This window comes from Danio rerio, chromosome 8 (genome assembly GCF_049306965.1).
Source record: "Danio rerio strain Tuebingen ecotype United States chromosome 8, GRCz12tu, whole genome shotgun sequence".
Taxonomy (NCBI): domain Eukaryota; kingdom Metazoa; phylum Chordata; class Actinopteri; order Cypriniformes; family Danionidae; genus Danio; species Danio rerio.
This window is the reverse complement of record NC_133183.1, coordinates 60,732,109-60,750,443: the sequence shown is the minus strand read 5'-3', so window position 1 is coordinate 60,750,443 and position 18,335 is coordinate 60,732,109. Positions and strand designations below refer to the sequence as shown.

General features: G+C 41.7%; 1 protein-coding gene across 3 annotated transcripts in view; it reads left to right on the top strand.

The window, feature by feature from the left end:
* prkg1l (protein kinase cGMP-dependent 1, like) overlaps positions 1–18,335 on the top strand; it is a 50,618-nt gene that overhangs the window by 2,304 nt on the left and 29,979 nt on the right. For all 3 annotated transcript variants that reach the window (XR_012384798.1, XM_073911246.1, XM_017357546.4), the window contains exons 3-5: positions 6,488–6,605; positions 6,692–6,858; positions 9,784–9,897. Coding sequence is in view for 2 of the 3 variants with exons in the window: in XM_073911246.1 (XP_073767347.1) it covers positions 6,488–6,605; positions 6,692–6,858; positions 9,784–9,897 (399 nt within the window). In the remaining variant the exon portion in view is untranslated. The remainder of the gene's footprint in view (positions 1–6,487; positions 6,606–6,691; positions 6,859–9,783; positions 9,898–18,335) is intronic.

Genomic DNA, 18,335 nt, shown 5'->3' with positions numbered 1-18,335 from the left:
TGCTCCGGTTTCCCCCACAGTCCAAACACATAGGCTGTAGGGGAATTGGGTAAACAAAATTAGCCATAGTGAGTGTGAATAAGTGTGTATGGATGTTTCCCAGTACTGGGTTGCAGCTGGAAGGGCATCCGCTGTGTAAAACTTATGCTGGAATAGTTGGTGGTTGGCAGGGCTGGAGCAAGCTGAACTGCCGCTCTAGGCAAAGGACGATCACGCCGCCCTCAACCCGAAAGTGAAAACGGTAATGACCGGTTGTCAAAATGAAAGGGGGGTGTATGGGGTGCTGGGTCGCAGATATAACTGAGGGCGCGGGTGTTGAGGGAGGTGTTGCGGACGCCGTCCTGTCTATTCTGCCGCCCTAGGCGCGGATATAATTGAGGCAGTGGGGGGTGAGGGAGGTGTCGCCTAGGTCGCCTCTATGGATGCGCCCAGTGGCATAGCGCAAAACGCGGAGGCCCCCCTGCAGGGATCACAGACGGGGCCCCCAGTTGGGGGGGGGGGGGGGGGGGGGGGAAGGGATGAGCGGGGCAACGCAGGGAAGCGATCACAAATTGAGGAGCGGGGAAGGGGGGCGGGGTGGAGCAACAACGCGGGGAAGCTTTCGCAAACTGAAGAGCGATCACAAACTGAAAGCGGCGAGAGCATCAAAGTAGCCAGAAGTCATTCCTTTTTAATGAGAACCGGCGGCGAAAAACAGCGTGGCGCATCTTCTCCTGTGTGGGCATCGAGGAGAGTTGAAATCAAGTCAACTTTATGGTATGAGCTATGACGCGGTTCGGCGGCAAGCAATCAGAATGAAGTAGTCCACTGTTTGAGAGGAGTTCAGAGAACACAGACCTGTGAACTTTGGTTCCGACCACAGTTGTTCCCAAGAGTTTGATTATTGCAGTTGCCGGATTTTCAATTATTGAAAATCGTGACGACGACGACAGGCTCGTCCGCTACGCCACTGGATGCGCCGGCCCTGGAGGTTGGCAACCCCAGATAAATAAAGGGACTAAGCCGAAGGAAAATTAATAAATTAATGAATTCACCAGTATATTGTGAATGTTAGCATATAGCTTTCAAGTACACCTGATTCATTATTGTGACGTCATGATTCAAATCATCACAAAGGTATAATACATTTTAGTACTTTAAAGTAAAAAGAAAACTAAAGTGGAACCGATATTTCTTTTTTTTTATTTTATTTATTTATTTATTTATTTTTTATTTTATTTTTATTTTAATCAACAATATAAAAAAGGCTCAAATATTTTTGTTTGAATATACATACAAAACAAAGCAGAAAAGACAAACAATGTGGAAGTAGAATACAATTTTGTAGCAAGAAGTACAATAAGAGTTTATATATAAAAAATGGAAGAAAATGCGTGTTTATACAGATACTGATTGTAAGAAGTCTATGAAGGGTTGCCAAATATTATAAAAACCTGAGAGATTGTCCTTCAACAGATGTCTAATTCTTTCTAAATGTAAAGTATTGGAGAGATCTCGAAGCCACATTTTGTCAGTAGGTATCGTTGGTCCTTTCCATGACATCAAAAGTAATTTTTTTGCAGTAATAAGAGAGTAGGAAATGAACCGCTGTTGAGCTGAAGTAAATTTTCTAAATAACTCTGATGTACCAAGAATAATCAACAATGGTTCAGGTGGAACCGATATTTCTGACTCCACTTGAAGTGCACAAGTCAGTCTACACTCTATCAAATCTGACCTTCTTTATTTACATTACTCATTATACATTATATGTGAATCATTCAACCTTAATCATATTTTTAATACACACGAATACAAATATACATCTGTCTTCAATCCAGAATGCAATGCTCACTTTTCACAATTCGTTCAGCTGTGCATAGATAACATTGTGCGTTGGGTCAGTGAGTGTAGGCGGTCTTTTGTGCCTGTTAAAATGCAGTTGAGCCACACTACAAAATGAAGCAGATGAACATGCTTTTCAAAGCGTTCGAGAAAAGAACAAGCTCATATGTTTGGATTGAGATCTGCTTACCGTGGAGGCCATTTGAGATAGCGAACTCAGTGTCATGTTCAAGAAACAATTGATGATTTGAGCTTTGCGGCATGGTGTGTTCTCCTGCTGAAAGTAGCATCACAAGAAGTCATACAGTCTGTGGTCATACAGGATTGGACACGGTGAGCAACAATACACTACCTGACTAAAGCCTAGTCGCCTATTCAAGTTTTAGGAACAACAAATAATAACTTGACTTCTAGTTGATCATTTGGTATCAGAAGTGGCTTATATGAAAGGCCTCTAGATTACGCTTATTTGACCAAAATAAAATATGATGATGCCTTGATTTTTAATGATTTCATTAGGACAGTAAGCTCTGACTTTGTTTAGACAAAAGTCTTGTCACTGAACAGAAATAATGTCCAGTATAGAATATAAAGTCCTGCTGCAGTGGAGACAGAATGAATATTGTGACTCCATCATGAGCTTGGAGGACTGCATCCATACATCTTTGACATGACTCAAATCACTGATTAATAAAGTCATCTGGAATGGCAAAGAAAGCGTTCATGCAGGACTCCCAGAGTTCATCAAGATTCTTTGGCTTCATCATCAATGCCTCCTTCTTCATCTTACCACAGACATGCTTAATAATGTTCATGTCTGGTGACTGGGCTGGCCAATCCTGGAGCAGCTTGACCTTCTTAGCTTTCAGGAGCTTTGATGTGGAGGCTGAAGTATGAGGAGCAGCGCTATCCTGCTGGAGAATTGTCCCTCTCCTGTGGTTTGTAATGTAATGGGCAGCACAAATGTCTTGATACCTCAGGCTGTTGATGTTGCTAAACACTCTGCAGATCTCTCGCACGCCCTCATACTGAATGTAACCCCAAACCATGATTTTTCCTTCACCAAACTTTTCGATTTCTATGAGAATCTTGCCTCCGTGCAGGTTCCAGTAGGTCTTCTGCAGTATTTGTGATGATTGGGATGCAGATCAACAGAGGATTCAGAAAAATGAGTGACCTCCTGCCACTTTTCCAAATAATCAACTAGAAGTCAAGTTATTATTTGTTGATCTTACAACTAAGATCGATGGCAAGACTTTTGTCAGGCAGCGTATATGACAGGGTAAAAAGTGACAGGTAAGAATATGTGAAATTATATACTGAATAACTTATTTTTGTTTGTGTAAATTAACTATAAAACGATGATATTACTTGCAATGTCAAATCAATTAATCTATTAATGACCTATTGTTAAATCAATGTGGTTTAAATGACAGAAGTATGGCCATGTTGGTTTCAAAAGCAATCATGGCTATCTTTACTAATATGATTTGTGATAGTCTTTTATGATTAATTCATATTATGATTTAAAAGTGGTTAATTCAGTATTGATTCTCAAAAGCCGTTTTTTGGGGGGTTCTCTTTTCTGACAACTTATTATTTGCATGTGAAATTAAAAGGTGTGTTTTTGTTTACCAGAAAATAAAAGATTAATATACAGGTGTAACGAAATAAGGTTCCGAAACCGCCTACTACTCAGTAGGTACTGCATTTGAATTTAAATGTACTACTCGGCTGTTAGAAAAGTGCGTTCTATAGACCTTTTTCTTGGAACGCAAAATTACCCATTATGCTTTGCGTGTATGCGCAAGGAGAATGCGAAGACCTTCCGGTCGGCAGCTGATCCGTGTAAACAGTCACATTTGGAAAACTTTGAAACGATAGTTTTAATCTATTTTACCTGCTTTTATCCTCTTTGAGCTAATACTGTTGTCCATCAGCAGAATCTCCTGGACTGATCATGTAAAGAATTGCGATCTAATAGGATGGAAAACAGCTGCTGTGAGGCGTTTCCCCCTCGTTGTCAGACGGCATCTTCTGCAGTTTAAATGAAGCCTCGTCATCGCTAAAGTCAACAGTTTGTCTTTATTTCAAATATATAACCAGCCCAAACAAATGTAGTTCACCAAAATGTTTGACACACACACGTAGCCTGTACTGTGCCACTGACACACTGATTTAATAACTGTGACAACGTGAAAATATAGGCTAGAGTCATTTCAAAATGACAGAAAAACACAAACCGTGGAAAAAACACAACACACGAAATAAAACACAAACGGCTCGCGTTTAGAATGAACAGCAAATCAGCCAGCAGAGGATCAATAACAGACTTTTATTGGTCATTTTTGTAAATTGCACGACTTTCATACCTGTTAAGTTTCATGCCAGTACTCTGGTTTGCTCTCTCTCTCTCTCTCTCTCTCTCTGTGTGTGTGTGTGTGTGTGTGCGTGTGTGTTAAAGAGCTGCTGAGCTAACAGCTGACAGGCCGGGAACACACACACTGTATTTCTGACGGCAGACACGTGAACTAGGAGAACGTTTTTCTCGTATTTCTGACGCGCTTGAACCACATGTGACAGATTATAACGGCTTTAACAGACACATTTCTAAGTTTTGTGTCACAAAAACTCTCTGTTATCCATTAAAAACGTCATTGAAACCCATTTTGGGAGTGCAAATTACCAGTTAAACACGCTGTAAACGGAAGTTTTTAGCATTCTATCGGAAGACGCTGGTCGCTATGGCGCCCTCCATGCAGCAGCCATGAAAAAGGTCTATACAGTATGAACGTGAAAAGTATGAATGGAATTCGGACGTACTACATCCGCCATTTTGTCATAGTCACGTGACCTACCTGTGTCAATTGCGTCGCTTTACTCCCATTCATGAATTCTCTCGCGGAGCATTATGGGATAGCGCAGCATGCATGCGATACGCACTCCAGAATCTCGCCAGAAGTAGTAAGTCATCCGGGTACTCACATACTGATTTTCGAATTCTATGAATTCGGACATACTACTCGGCTCGCATAATGATTTTAGCGTACTATATAGTATGGAAGTATGCGGTTTCGGATGCAGCCCATGACTGTTTCCCAATATGCGTTCTTCAGCAATCTTGCGTTCTCATGTTCTTATGTAAGATCATCATCAACTGCCAAAGTTCAGTTCCAGTACTCAAGACCTCAAGACTGGAGGACGAGGGAATTCTTGATTTCGAAGATGCATCGATGCAGACTTGAGCGCAAAACTAGCTTGAGAATTCCCAGAAGTCATTGCAGCTGAGTAAAGCAGGTGTAGAACGCAGCATTTTATTTAGATGTATTATTAAAGTTCAGATATATAACTTATTTGTCTCAGGAGTTTCCCTAAATGAGACGGCGAATATAAACATTACCATAAAAAATCTTTATAAAGGCATGAACATAGTGGTGGGTGTTCATTTGCTGAAATTTGTATCAAACTATGCTTTATTTGTATTGTGCGTCGTATATTTGTAAGGTCCTTATGCATAGTATATATTGTGAAAAGGGGGAAAAACGATAAATTGTTGTATAAATGCTGTGATGTTTAAATAACGTTCTGTTTAAAATGCGTGAAGGTCATGTGACCATCAGGAAGAACCCAGCATCTCATTTCTCACAGGACGCGTTCTCTTGCGGTTTCCCGAGTTTGTTCTTCCGAGGTAACTGAACAAGACATTAACATTTACATTTACATTTAGTCATTTAGCAGACGCTTTTATCCAAAGCGACTTACAAATGAGGACAAGGAAGCAATTTACACAACTATAAGAGCAACAATGAATAAGTGCTGTAGGCAAGTTTCAGGTCTGTAAAGTCTAAGGAAAGTATTAGTTTTTTTTTTTTTTTTTTGAGTACAGTTAGTAGTATATCCAGAGGCAATTGCAGATTAGGAAGTAAACGAGAACACAAGCCCGTTGTCAGCATTCTTGGAATTGAGAAACACCCCATGGATGTGTGTGAATGTGGTGCTTATATGTGAATCAGTAATGACTTGCAGCTCCGAACGTAATCAAAGTCCGCATCATGAGTTTCAGGCGTGTGTATGTAAAGAGATCAAGGGATTGTGGGAGGTGTAGTCTCGGGGGATAATAGGAGTGCAAGACGAATAGCTGAAGTGCCCTCCGGTGAGTCTTGTGGGCACTTAAGCTCATAACAGCAGCTCTGTGTCTCTTAAATAATTTTCATTAATTCACCATTCGTAAACAATAGAATTTTTTATTTTAAGAGTTTTAAGGTATTTGCAATCGAATAAAGAATCGAAACGAGAACTTGCAGTTCAAATCAAATTGGGACGTCTAAATCAATATCCAGCCGTATAGTGACTCCTCTGAGAGTCAAACTCTGGACACTGAATTTTTAAAGAATTTAAAGATTATGTTAACTGAGTTTTAAATCAGTTGCAAACTTTACAAAACTGCAACCCACAGATTCCCAATCGACACAAAGTCAAGGATGAAAGAAGAATGCTTTTATACAAACACAGTAGCACATGAAAAACTAACAAATCTGCATTATTTATATGCATCACACATCAGCGAACTGCCCAGAGTTCAGAGGTAGCAACCCAATGTTTTTAATCTTATAAAGAAAAACATCTCATTATTCCTCCTAACTGTCAATTCATTTGCATTTAGGTCAACAGCGCGCTTCTTCCCTGAGAGCGAGGCGGAAAACTCTGGTAACAGAACCAGTTACAGTGGAGCCAAAACTCGTCCTACAAAACCAGCCAATCAGCCACAGCAAGAGTCAAGAGTAAGAACTCTTCAGAATCATTTGTTTTTTTTTGTCACCTGCTGCTGCATTTCCCCAGTGTAACGCTTCATCTCTGTTTGTTTCAGGTCACAGAGACTGATAGAATCAGCTTTAGCAGAAAATGAGTGCATGAAATATCTGGACCGGGACCAGCTGCAGTGTTTGGTAGATTCTGCCTATCCCACCATGCTCAAACAGGGTGTGTGTCTCTTCCAGGAAGGGGAACATGGAGCCCAGGCTTACATAGTCGAAGGTGAGGGTGTGAATTTTACAATGATAAGAGGGGGTGGGGGGTGGGGGGGTACCTACTTTGGCGGTACATATGTTTTACGCAGCGAATGCCCCTTCCAGCTGCAACCCAGTACTGGGAAACACTCATACACTCTCACATTCAAACAGACAGACTCATACACAACGGACAATTTTTATCTTTGGACTGTGGGGGAAACTGCAGCACCCGGAGAAAACCTACGAAAACATGAAGAGAGCATGCAAACTCCACACAGAAATACTAACTGGCCCAGCAAGGACTCGAACCAATGACCTTCTTGCTTGTTATTTAAGTTGAAGATCAGAGAAAACTATTTCTCACTATCATAGGGCTGACCCCCCATACATCTTGTTTTGATGTTCCTCAGAGGGGAGCAAGTGTTATTTAGGGGGGGTCAGTCCACCCTAAACCCCCAACAATTCTCGCAACCTAAGAAAGAGGGTCAGAAAAACACACGTTTTCTTTGGACTCACGGTGCATGCTGATTTAGTGTGTTTGAACATTCACGGGTCCCAGTGCTTACATGGTGTTCTTATAACCCAGTGCTCAAAAGTCACTCATTATTAGCCGAGATCCAGTCGTGCCTCCAGGCATATTGTGAATAATTTATTCCTGTGGCTCTTTAATACTCTCTCTGGTTTGCAGTGAGATGTGTTTATGGTACACAATGTTGTTCAATTTGGTTGTAAGTTTACTCAATCCTCAATCCTGTTCTGTATACTACAAAAAAAGCTTTTGTAACTTATACTTCAATTCTTATAGCGAGAAAACATTTCTAGACAAGTTAAAAATATTGTTTTGTTTCCAAAAATACAACACAGGCTCATTCTGAAAATGTAGCCCTATATACATTTCTGGAGATGGCTAATTATGTAGCCAGAAGTACGTATGGTTGCGTTTCGACTTTAAAATGAACGGAACGGGCGTTATGGAGCTGTTTCTTTCACGCTACCAGCTGACCAATTACCTCCATATGGAAGACTTTCCCACTTTTACCAGTTTATGCCCCCGGCCTGTGATGGGAGATGGGGGTATGTGGCGAGGGGGCGTGGCCGAGAGCCGTGGGAACGAAGTGAGGCCACCGCGTAAGTGTTACACCTGCGGTGCGCACCTGCCTCGGATCCCACGAAAGGAGCTCTGGACGATAAAAGGAGGAACGATGGCAGAGGAAGCTGAGAGAGGACCGGGCCCGGACATATTTTACTTTTGCTTTCAGTTTGACGGCAGTCTCCGTGAGGGGCTGCCGTCCACTTGTTTTGGTTTAGACACTGTTATTAATAAATCAGTTAAAAACTCCTACGGTTCTACGCCTCCTTTTTCCCGGCGGCCAAAGGGCTGTGAACTTTATTACAATTAGTTATAACAAAATTCACGCACAACCATCTCTAGGAGTTCTGTGGGCGCAAATGCCTTGTTGATGCCGGAGGTCAGAGGAGAATGGCCAGACTGGTTCCAGCTGATAGAAAGGCAACAGTAACTCAAAAAAACACCCGTTACAACTGAGGTCTGTAGAAGAGCATCTCTGAACACACAACACATCCAAACTTGAGGCGGACGGGCTACAGCAGCAGAAGAACGCAGCAGGTGCCACTCCTGTCAGCTAAGAACAGGAAACTGAGGGTACAATTCACACAGGCTCACCAAAACTGGACAATAGAAGATTGGAGAAACGTTGCTGATGAGTCTTTTTTTTTGCTGCGACATTCGGATGGTCGGGTCAGAATTTGTCATCAACAACATGAAAGCATGGATCCGTCCTGCCTTATATCAGAGGTTCAGGCTGCTGGTGGTGGTGTAATGGTGTGGGGAATATTTTCTTAACACACTTTGGGCCCATTAGTACCAATTACGAATCGTGTCAACGCCACAGCCTACCTGAGTATTGCTGCTGACCATGTCCATCCCTTTATGACCACAGTGTACCCATCTTCATATGGCTACTTCCAGCAGGATAACGCACCATGTCATAAAGCACGAATCATCTCAGACTGGTTTCTTGAACATGACACTGTACTCAAATGGCCTCCACAGTCACCAGAGCTCAATCCAATAGAGCACCTTTGGGATGACGGTGAAACAGGAGATTCACATCATGGATGTGCAGCCGACAAATCTGCAGCAACTGTGTGATGCTATCACGTCAATATGGAGCAAAATCTCTGAGCAACATTTCCAGTATCTTGTTGAATCTCTGCCACAAAGGATTAAGGCAGTTCTGAAGGCAAAAGGGGGTCCAACCTGTTACTAGAAAGGTGTACCTAATAAAGTGGCCGGTAAGTGTATATGGTTTATAGTCACTGAGAAACTGTTAAAAATATGAATGTTCAAAGAGGGTTTACTCAGGTAAGCTACATATCTGAGTCATAAATAAATTACTAGACAAAAAAAAAAAATGTGGCTGTTGTTTCAAAGCACCTTGACTAAAATCACAAGTGGACTCAAGGCAGTTGTTTAATCTGTTCCTCTCTCAGACTGAGAGACATTAATTAGTATGCACCTCCCATAGTGTTTGCAGGACCAGGCAGGTAGAAAAAAAAAAAGAAGTGCGAGACTGATCTGCTTCTGGGAAGACAGAGCGAGAAAAAGATTCCCGCTGGTTATGCGAGGTGAAATGAGTTTTCAAGCATCGGTACGTGTCTAAACACCCAATTTAGATGGAGAATAGGTGAGGGATCTATAATCGCCCGTTAAAACATTCATCAATACCTGTGTGTGAGCTGTACGGAGCCAGATTTGTGAGAAGGAGGGGCCGTTTTTGTGATCGTTTTGGGCTCTGAGCATCTCCGTGTCTAATCTGTGACGGGTCAGATCATCTGTCTGTGTGACAGTCACACTGCCGCTCAACACCTGTCACTTCCTGCAACCTTGAGGACTGCGGATGACAAGTGTGTGTGTGTGTGTTGACAGAGGGAAAGCTGGAGGTATCCAGAGCTGGCCAGAGGCTTCACATTATTGAGTCGGGGATGATGTTTGAAGAGCTGGGCCTTATTCATAACCACACCTGCTCCACTACTGTCACAGGTACTGCATTCATTTATACAAACACACACACACACACATTGGTTTTGATGGTTTATGAGGACTCTCAATAGGCGTAATGTATTTGATACTGTGAATATAACACTTATTATATGGCCTTGGCCTAACCCTAACCCTAAACCCATCCCTAACAGGAAACATGTGGCAACATTTGAATGTAAAAAAGATCCTGTTAAGTATGGTGTGGTATGCTTGAATTACAAGGACACAATACATGTCCTTATAAACCACATTGACAATGCTATAGGTCATTCTCATGCCATTATACAGATTTGCTACTTCATAAACCACAAAAGCCAGTACACATACACACACACTTGTATACATGATTTACAGGGACACTCCATAGGCAAAATTTTGGATTGTAAATAAATGGTTTTTATATGGCCTTGGCCTACCCCTAACCCAACCTTCACAGGAAACCTGTGGAAAATTTTGCATGTGAAACGACCCTGTAAAATATGATATTTGACAGTTTTGAATTACAAGGACACAATGTATATCCTTATAAACCCTTTTGCCATTGTAACAGGTCATACCCATGTCATTATACAAATTTGCAACCCCATAAACCACTAAAACCAGTATACATACGCACACACACTTGCATACATGACTTACAGGGACACTCCATAGACATAATGTATTTGATATTGTAAATAAACACTTATTATATGGCCTTGGCCTACCTATAGACACAACCCTCAGAGGAAACCTGTGAAAATTTTAAATGTGTAAAGACTGTGTTTGAACTGTTTTGAATGTTGAGTAATTGACAATGATAATGTGATACCTAGGTCATAACCATGTGCTCATAAACCACCAAAACCAGTACACACACAAACGCATATACTGTACATGGTTTACAGGGACACTACATAGACATAAAATATTTTATATTGTAAAAAAAATACTTATTATATGGCCTTGGCCTACCCCTAACACTAAGCCCAACCCTTACAGGAAACCTGTGACAAATTTCAAATGTGAATAGACCCTGTTAGGTATGACTTTTAACAGTTTTGAATTACGAGGACTCAAGGCATGCCCTCATAAACCACTGTGCCATTGTAATATGTCATACCCTTGTCATTATACAAATTTTTCACCTCCTAAACCACTAAAACCACTACACACACAGACGTATATACATGGTTTGCAGGGACACTACATAGGTACAATGTATTTTATATTGTAAAAACGCACGTCATATGGTCTTGGCCTTTTCCACCCCTAAATCAAACACTCACAGGAAACCTGTGGCAAATTTTGAATGTGAAAAGATCCCGTTAGGTATGACTTTTAACAGTTTTGAATTACAGGGACACAAGGCATGCCCTCATAAACCACGGTGCCATTGTAATAAGTCATACCCATGTCATTATACAAATTTGAGACCTCATAAACCACTAAAATCAGTACACAAGTACAGACTTGCATATACATATGGTTTAAAGAGACACTCCATAGGCATAATGTATTTACCAGACACTCTAGTTTTCAACCCAAGCTCATTCTGAAAACGAAGTCCCGCGAACATTTCTGGAGACAGCGGAATATGTCCCAGGGGGTACGTACGGCCGCGTTTATTTTTTTCAATCGAACGCTGCAGGCCGGTGTGACGACGTTCCCTTTCGCGCTTCCCCTCTGAAACCCGTTTGTCCACTCAGCTCACCTATTACGTCGGCAGGCTCGAGATGCGGAGAGGAGTCGACCTCGAGTACGGGGAAGAGCGGTTCCAGCAATCAGGTAAGACGAAAACAGAATCCCAAAAATTAAGTGAACAAGTTTCGTGACAGGGTGAGAACGCGGTGAAATCCGAAAACGCAGTAGAAAAAAAAATAGGGGCTTTTATTTTTTTGGACGGATTTGTAAACTGTCGCTCGGGTTTAGGGAAGCGAGCGGGCGGGCGGGTGAATCGGTAAAATTGGTTGGGTTCAGGGAAGGAGGAGGGTCGATCGGCCGATTAGCCGGTCGCGCAGTCAATCATTCGGTCAGTCGGACAGCGGCCTCCGGTGGGTTCACGCGAGAACAGCGCGGGTGCGGAGAGGCGTCTGAGGTGTGAAAAAGCGCGCAACAGCGGCCTCTCGCAGATTCGCGAAAACAAAAACTGCAGCCGTACGTACCCGCTGGGACGTATTCCGCAGTCTCCAGAAACATCCACAGGACTACGCTTCCACAATGAGCCCGGGTTGCTAGTTTTTCAATACTCAACTTCGTCCGCGACACCCACCACCAACCTCTGCAAGTCATGTAAAACAAGTAATTGCAAACTGAAATAAATATAATTTGATTAAATAATTTAGATTTGGATGTTTTATTAGATTATTTACATTTTTGTGATTAATTTGCATTTAAATTAAGGCTTTTTGTTGATTTTGCATTGTATTCAGTGATCATGGAATTGCGAAACACTAGGGTGTCTGATTTTATATTGAAAAAAATTATTTCATATATGACTTTGGCCTACCCCTACCCCTAAACGCAACCCTCACAGGAAACCGCTGGCAAATTTAGAATATGATAAGACCCAGTTAACAGTTTTGAATTACAAGGACACAAAGCATGTCCTCATAAGCTATCTTGAAATTGTAATGCGCAGGTCATGAACATGTCCTCATAAACCACCAAAACCAGTTCACACACTTGTATACATGGTTTACATAGACAGTCCATAGGCATAATGTATTTATATTGTTTAAAACTCTTATAATTTGGCTTCAGCTTACCCCTAACCCTAAATCCAACCCTCATAGGAAAACTGTGGCACATATTGAATGTGAAAAGTCCTTTAAAGTATGCTTTTAAACCATTATGAATTAAGAGGACAAAAGGCATGTCCTCACAAACCACCACAACATTGTAATTAGGTTACAAGGTCATACCCATGTCATTACACAGTGTACAGTATTTGTATTCTGTTGGGATTTACTCATCTCACACCAAAGATGTTCAAAAATAAGTGTAGTAGTAGATTTGTAGTTTAGTTACTTGGGATGCTACGCACGTGTCTGAGTAATCAAAGTATCCCTACCTTTAGCTGTCTAAAGCTTTACTGAAGATCAGTAGAAAATCACATCAAAGGAGTCACAAAAATCCACATATACAAGCTCAGCCTACAATACGCCACTCCAGAGTGTGAAAAACACACCACGTATTAAATGAACAGATCTATAAAATCCATGCGGCTGTGTATTTTAAATCTCTTTGTGTTTCTTTTCTTATCTCTAATATTGTTTCTTCTAGTCTTATAAAACTACGTCTTTTGACATTCTAGAAACATCTGTAGCTACATACACACGCACACATACACACACATACACTAATGCATGAACTTGAGTCTTTTGGATGTAAATTTGGGAAATATTAACAATTCATTTTAAAGTGATAGTTCACCCAAAAATGGAAATTCTGTTAAAATCTCTCACTTTTATGTAAGTTTTCACTTTTTTATGTGAAAAAGTTTACACCTTTGTTTATCTCTAGAACCAACGCAATCTCACGGCAATTCGTAACTTTTTGATTTAGTGGCTTATTCGTATAAATTCATACAATCTAATTTGTACAATTTAGTTCGATTTGCTCATTACCCAGTGACGGTTGGGTTTGGGGGGTTGGGGTTGGGTGCCATGCCTACTTTTTAAACTCGTACATTTTCGTACGACTCATCTTGTACGAATTAATTCGAATTTGCCACAAAACTGACAAAAAGTAAAATACTTACGTTTCCTCCTGAGATCAGGCTGCCAGAACACACAAAAAAATGTATATTTTAGATGAAATCCAAAAGCTTTCTGTCCTTCCAACAATGATCCTGACGCATTAAAAATCCAGAAAGGTGCTAGAAAAACAACAACACAGGCTCATTCTGAAAACGTAGCCCTATAGACATTTCTGGAGATTGTTAATTATGTAGCCAGAGCTACGTATGGCTGCATTTCGTCTTTAAAATTATTGCTATAGGGCGGTATAACGTTTTTTTTTTGCGCTTAGCAGCTGACTGATTTCCTCTGTATGGACGGCTTTCCTGCTGTTACCAGATTGTCTCGTAGCTTGACATGTACGTTGGCGGACTTGAGAGGCAGAGCAGAGCTGGTTGCGCCAACAGGGTTTTTCTGGATTGCTTTTTAAAAACACTATCGGTTGGGTTTTGGGATGTGGGTGGGCGGTGGTCAATTGGTACTTTTGAAAACACTATTGGTTGGGTTTAGGGAAGGAGGAGGGTGGGTCAGTCGATTGGTCAATTAGTTGACATCGGCCTCTGGTGGATTTACACTATAATAGCAGGCACGAATGGCATTCGCAAGAGAAATTTGAAAAAAGCGTACACAGTGGCCTCTGGTGGATTTGTGTAAACAAAAACTGCAAAAATAACATAGCTCCTGGGACATATTTGGCCAACACAGGCTCATTTTGTAAATGTAGTCCCGTGGATGTTTCTGGAGACTGCGAATTATGTAGCCAGAGGTACGTATGGATGCATTAAACTTTTTTTAAGCGAACGCTACGGGGCGGTATGATGCCGTTCCTTTTCGCGTTTACTAGCTGACCACTTACCTCCGTGTGGAGGGCTTTCCCGCTGCAACCAGTTTGTCCAGTCAGCATGTCATGTACGTCTGCAAACTTGAGACGCAGAGAGGAGGTGACCACGACAATGAGTCCGGTTCCAGACAAAAACAAAATCCAAAAAATAAAATGAACAAGTGAATAACGATGAGAATGTGGTAAAATCCGAAAACGCAGTAAATATGAGGGCTTTACTTTTTCTGGATGGCTTTTGCAAACCGTTGCTTGGATTTAGGGAAGTAAGTGAATGGGTGGGTCAATTGATAAAATGGGTTGGGTTTAGGGAAGGAGGAGGATGGGTCAATCAATTGGTCAGCCGGCCAGTGAGTCATTCAGACAGACTGTCAGTTGACAGCAGGCTCTGGTGTGTTTACGTGAGAACAGTGGGCACGAACGGCAATCTCGAGAGAATTTTGAGATATGAAAAAGTGCACACAGCGGCTTCTCGCAGATTCGCGAAAACAAAAACTGCAAAAATACGTACCTCTCAGGACGTATTTCATGGTCTCCAGAAATGTCCACAGAACTACGTTTTCAGAATGAGCCTGGGTTGTATTTGGCGCTCTCAAGAATTTTATACAGTGGTACGTTTTCAGAAAGAGCCTGGGTTGTATTTGGCGCTCTCCAGTATTGTATACAGTGGTACGTTTTCAGAATGAGTCTGGGTTGTATTTGGCGCTCTCCAGTATTGTATACAGTGGTATGTTTTCAGAATGAGCCTGGGTTGTATTTGGCGCTCTCCAGTATTGTATACAGTGGTACGTTTTCAGAAAGAGCCTGGGTTGTATTTGGAGCTCTCCAGTATTGTATTCAGTGGTATGTTTTCAGAAAGACCCTGGGTTGTATTTGGCACTCTCCAGAACTGTATACAGTGAAAGTTTTCAGAATGAGCCTGGGTTGTATTTGGCGCTCTCCAGTATTGTATACAGTGGTATGTTTTCAGAATGAGTCTGGGTTGTATTTGGCGCTCTCCAGTATTGTATACAGTGGTACGTTTTCAGAAAGAGCCTGGGTTGTATTTGGCGCTCTCCAGTATTGTATACAGTGGTACGTTTTCAGAAAGAGCCTGGGTTGTATTTGGCGCTCTCCAGAATTGTATACAGTGGTACGTTTTCAGAAAGAGCCTGGGTTGTATTTGGTGCTCTCCAGTATTGTATACAGTGGTACGTTTTCAGAAAGAGCCTGGGTTGTATTTGGTGCTCTCCAGTATTGTATACAGTGGTACGTTTTCAGAAAAAGCCTGGGTTGTATTTGGCGCTCTCCAGTATTGTATACAGTGGTACGTTTTCAGAAAGAGCCTGGGTTGTATTTGGCGCTCTCCAGTATTGTATACAGTAGCATGTTTTCAGAAAGAGCCTGGGTTGTATTTGGCACTCTCCAGTATTGTATACAGTGGTACGTTTTCAGAAAGAGCCTGGGTTGTTGATATGCCAGTCAGAGATTCTGAAAGCAACAAAGGAAATTGTGTGTATCGTCCACGTCAACCAACGGTTGATGATCAGAGGAGAAACAGACGAGAGAAAGAAAGCAATTTCAGGCTGTCACCAAACACAAGACCTGAAGAAAGAGTCGAGGAAAGCTTGAAATAAAAGGATCGAGAGGGGGATAATAGTCTGACAATTCAGAGAGACTGAAGTTTTCAAAATAAAAGAGGAACGTGGAACTGGATATCGACTGAGGGATGATAATGACACACAATTGAAGCTGAAGAAGAAAAAGAAAGACGAGGTAAAAAGATCTGGATTGTTCATTCTCAATCCATCTTTTTAGTCCATTTGCTTTCTTTTTTTCCTCTTATAGGTCTTTCAATGACCCTCTATTAAAATGAATAGGTCAAGCTGATGCCCCCGTGGCTGAAAACGGGCTCAGGAGAGTATATGTGAAATCAGAGAGAGAAGAGCTGCTGAGAGACTCATAAATCACAGCATGCTATGGGGGATACAGCTCACCAAAATGAACATTAATTCATCGATCTGAGAAAGATATCTTCTTCTGGGTGGAGAAAGAGAATAGTAATGTAATCTCACATGGCAATTCGTAACCTTTAGATTAAGAGGATAATTAATTTGTAAGATCTCATTTGTACATTTTAACACAATCACCCAAAATAATAAAAAATGCAGGGTTCCTCACAATCGAGTTGTGTTGGGACAACATGAAGGGATTAAGCTAATTTAATAGTGTTTGCTAATTTAAGTGGATTGAACATAAAACAACTAAGTTGTGCACAAAAAAACACCTCAAGAATTGTGCTGTTTCCAACCCAGGCTCATTGCGGATAAGTACCCAGGTCTGCACTTCTGGAGAAAGCAAAATACATAACCTTAGGTACGTAAATATTTCTCAAGTGATGTTTAACAGATTAAGGAATTTTTCACAGTATTTCTTATAATGTTTTTTTCTTCTGGAGAAAGTCTGATTTGTTTTATTTTGGCTAGAATAAAAGGAGTTTTTGATTTTTAAAACCCATTTTAAGGTCAATATTATTAGCTCCCTTAAGCAATATTTTTTTTGGATTGTCAACAGAACAAACCACTGTACAATAATTTGCTTATTTACCCTAATTTTGACCTATAGTTAAGCCTTTAAATGTCACTTTAAGCTGTATAGAAATGTCTTGAAAAATATCTAGTCAAATATTCAACCCAAGCTCATTCTGGAAACGTAGCCCTGCGGACGTTTCTAGAGACCGCGATTTACGTGGCCGGAGGTACGTAAGGCCGTGTTTCGTTTTTTTTGAGTGAACTCTGCGGGACGGTGTGGCGCTGCTCCACCCCTCCTCTTCGCGCTCGCCGGCCGCAGCTCGCCTCCGAGTGGAGGGCTTTCCCGATGCAACCAGTTTGTCCGCTTAGCTCACAGCGTTGCGTCGGCGGAGCGGAGGCCCCGGAGGAGGAGCCGACCGCGGGGACGACAACCGGGATCGAGTCCGGGGAACAGCGGTTCCGGATATCAGGTAAGACGAAAAACGGAATCCGAAAAATAAGGGCGAGAACGCGGCGGGATCCGAAAACGCGGTCGAAGACTTTTGCTTTTTTTTTTCTGGACGGCTTTTGTGAACCGTCGCTCGGGTTTAGGGAAGGAGGAGGAGGAGGAGGAAGAGGAGGGCGGCCGAGTCGGCCGATCTGGCGGCTATTCGCGAGACAACGGCGTAGGCGCAAACGGCACACGCTCCCGAGAGGTGCCAGAGACGCGAAAAAAGCGCGTACAGCGGCCTCTCGCGGATCCGCGAAAACAAACACCGCTCAAATACGTACCTCCCGGGACGTAAATCGCAGTCTGCAGAAACGTCCGCGGGGCTTCGTTTCCACAATGAGCCCGGGTTGCAAATATTATGTACTGATAGGGTTAGATAAAAGTAGATAAAAGATAAAAGAAATCAGTTATTAGAAATGAGTTATTAAAACTATTATGTTTAAAAACGTGCTGAAAAAATCTGCTCTCCGTTAAACAGAAATTGGGAAAAACATAAAAGGATTACAAATTAATTGTACTAATCTAGACTGCATGGGCACTTTGGGTTAAATAATAATTCTTCTCAAAATCTCAGCTCTTCCAGAGATCCTGAATGGACGGAGATAAAGGAGGAGAAGTAGGCAGAGGAGACAGACGGCGGTATTTGTCTTCCTAATGACAGCGCAGTTAATTAATCTGTGCCATTACTAATTCAACAGGGTCTCAGGAACAGGAAGTGATGGAGAATGAGTTGGAGGGTGAATGTGCTATTTTCAGCTCAAACCTCCTCTCAAAATTGGGGCTCGGTAGAAGTAGAATAAATATTTCCGTTTATTTTTCATTTATGAACACCTGAGGCAATTAGTTTAGTTTAGTTTAGTTTAAACTTTATTGTCCGTTCT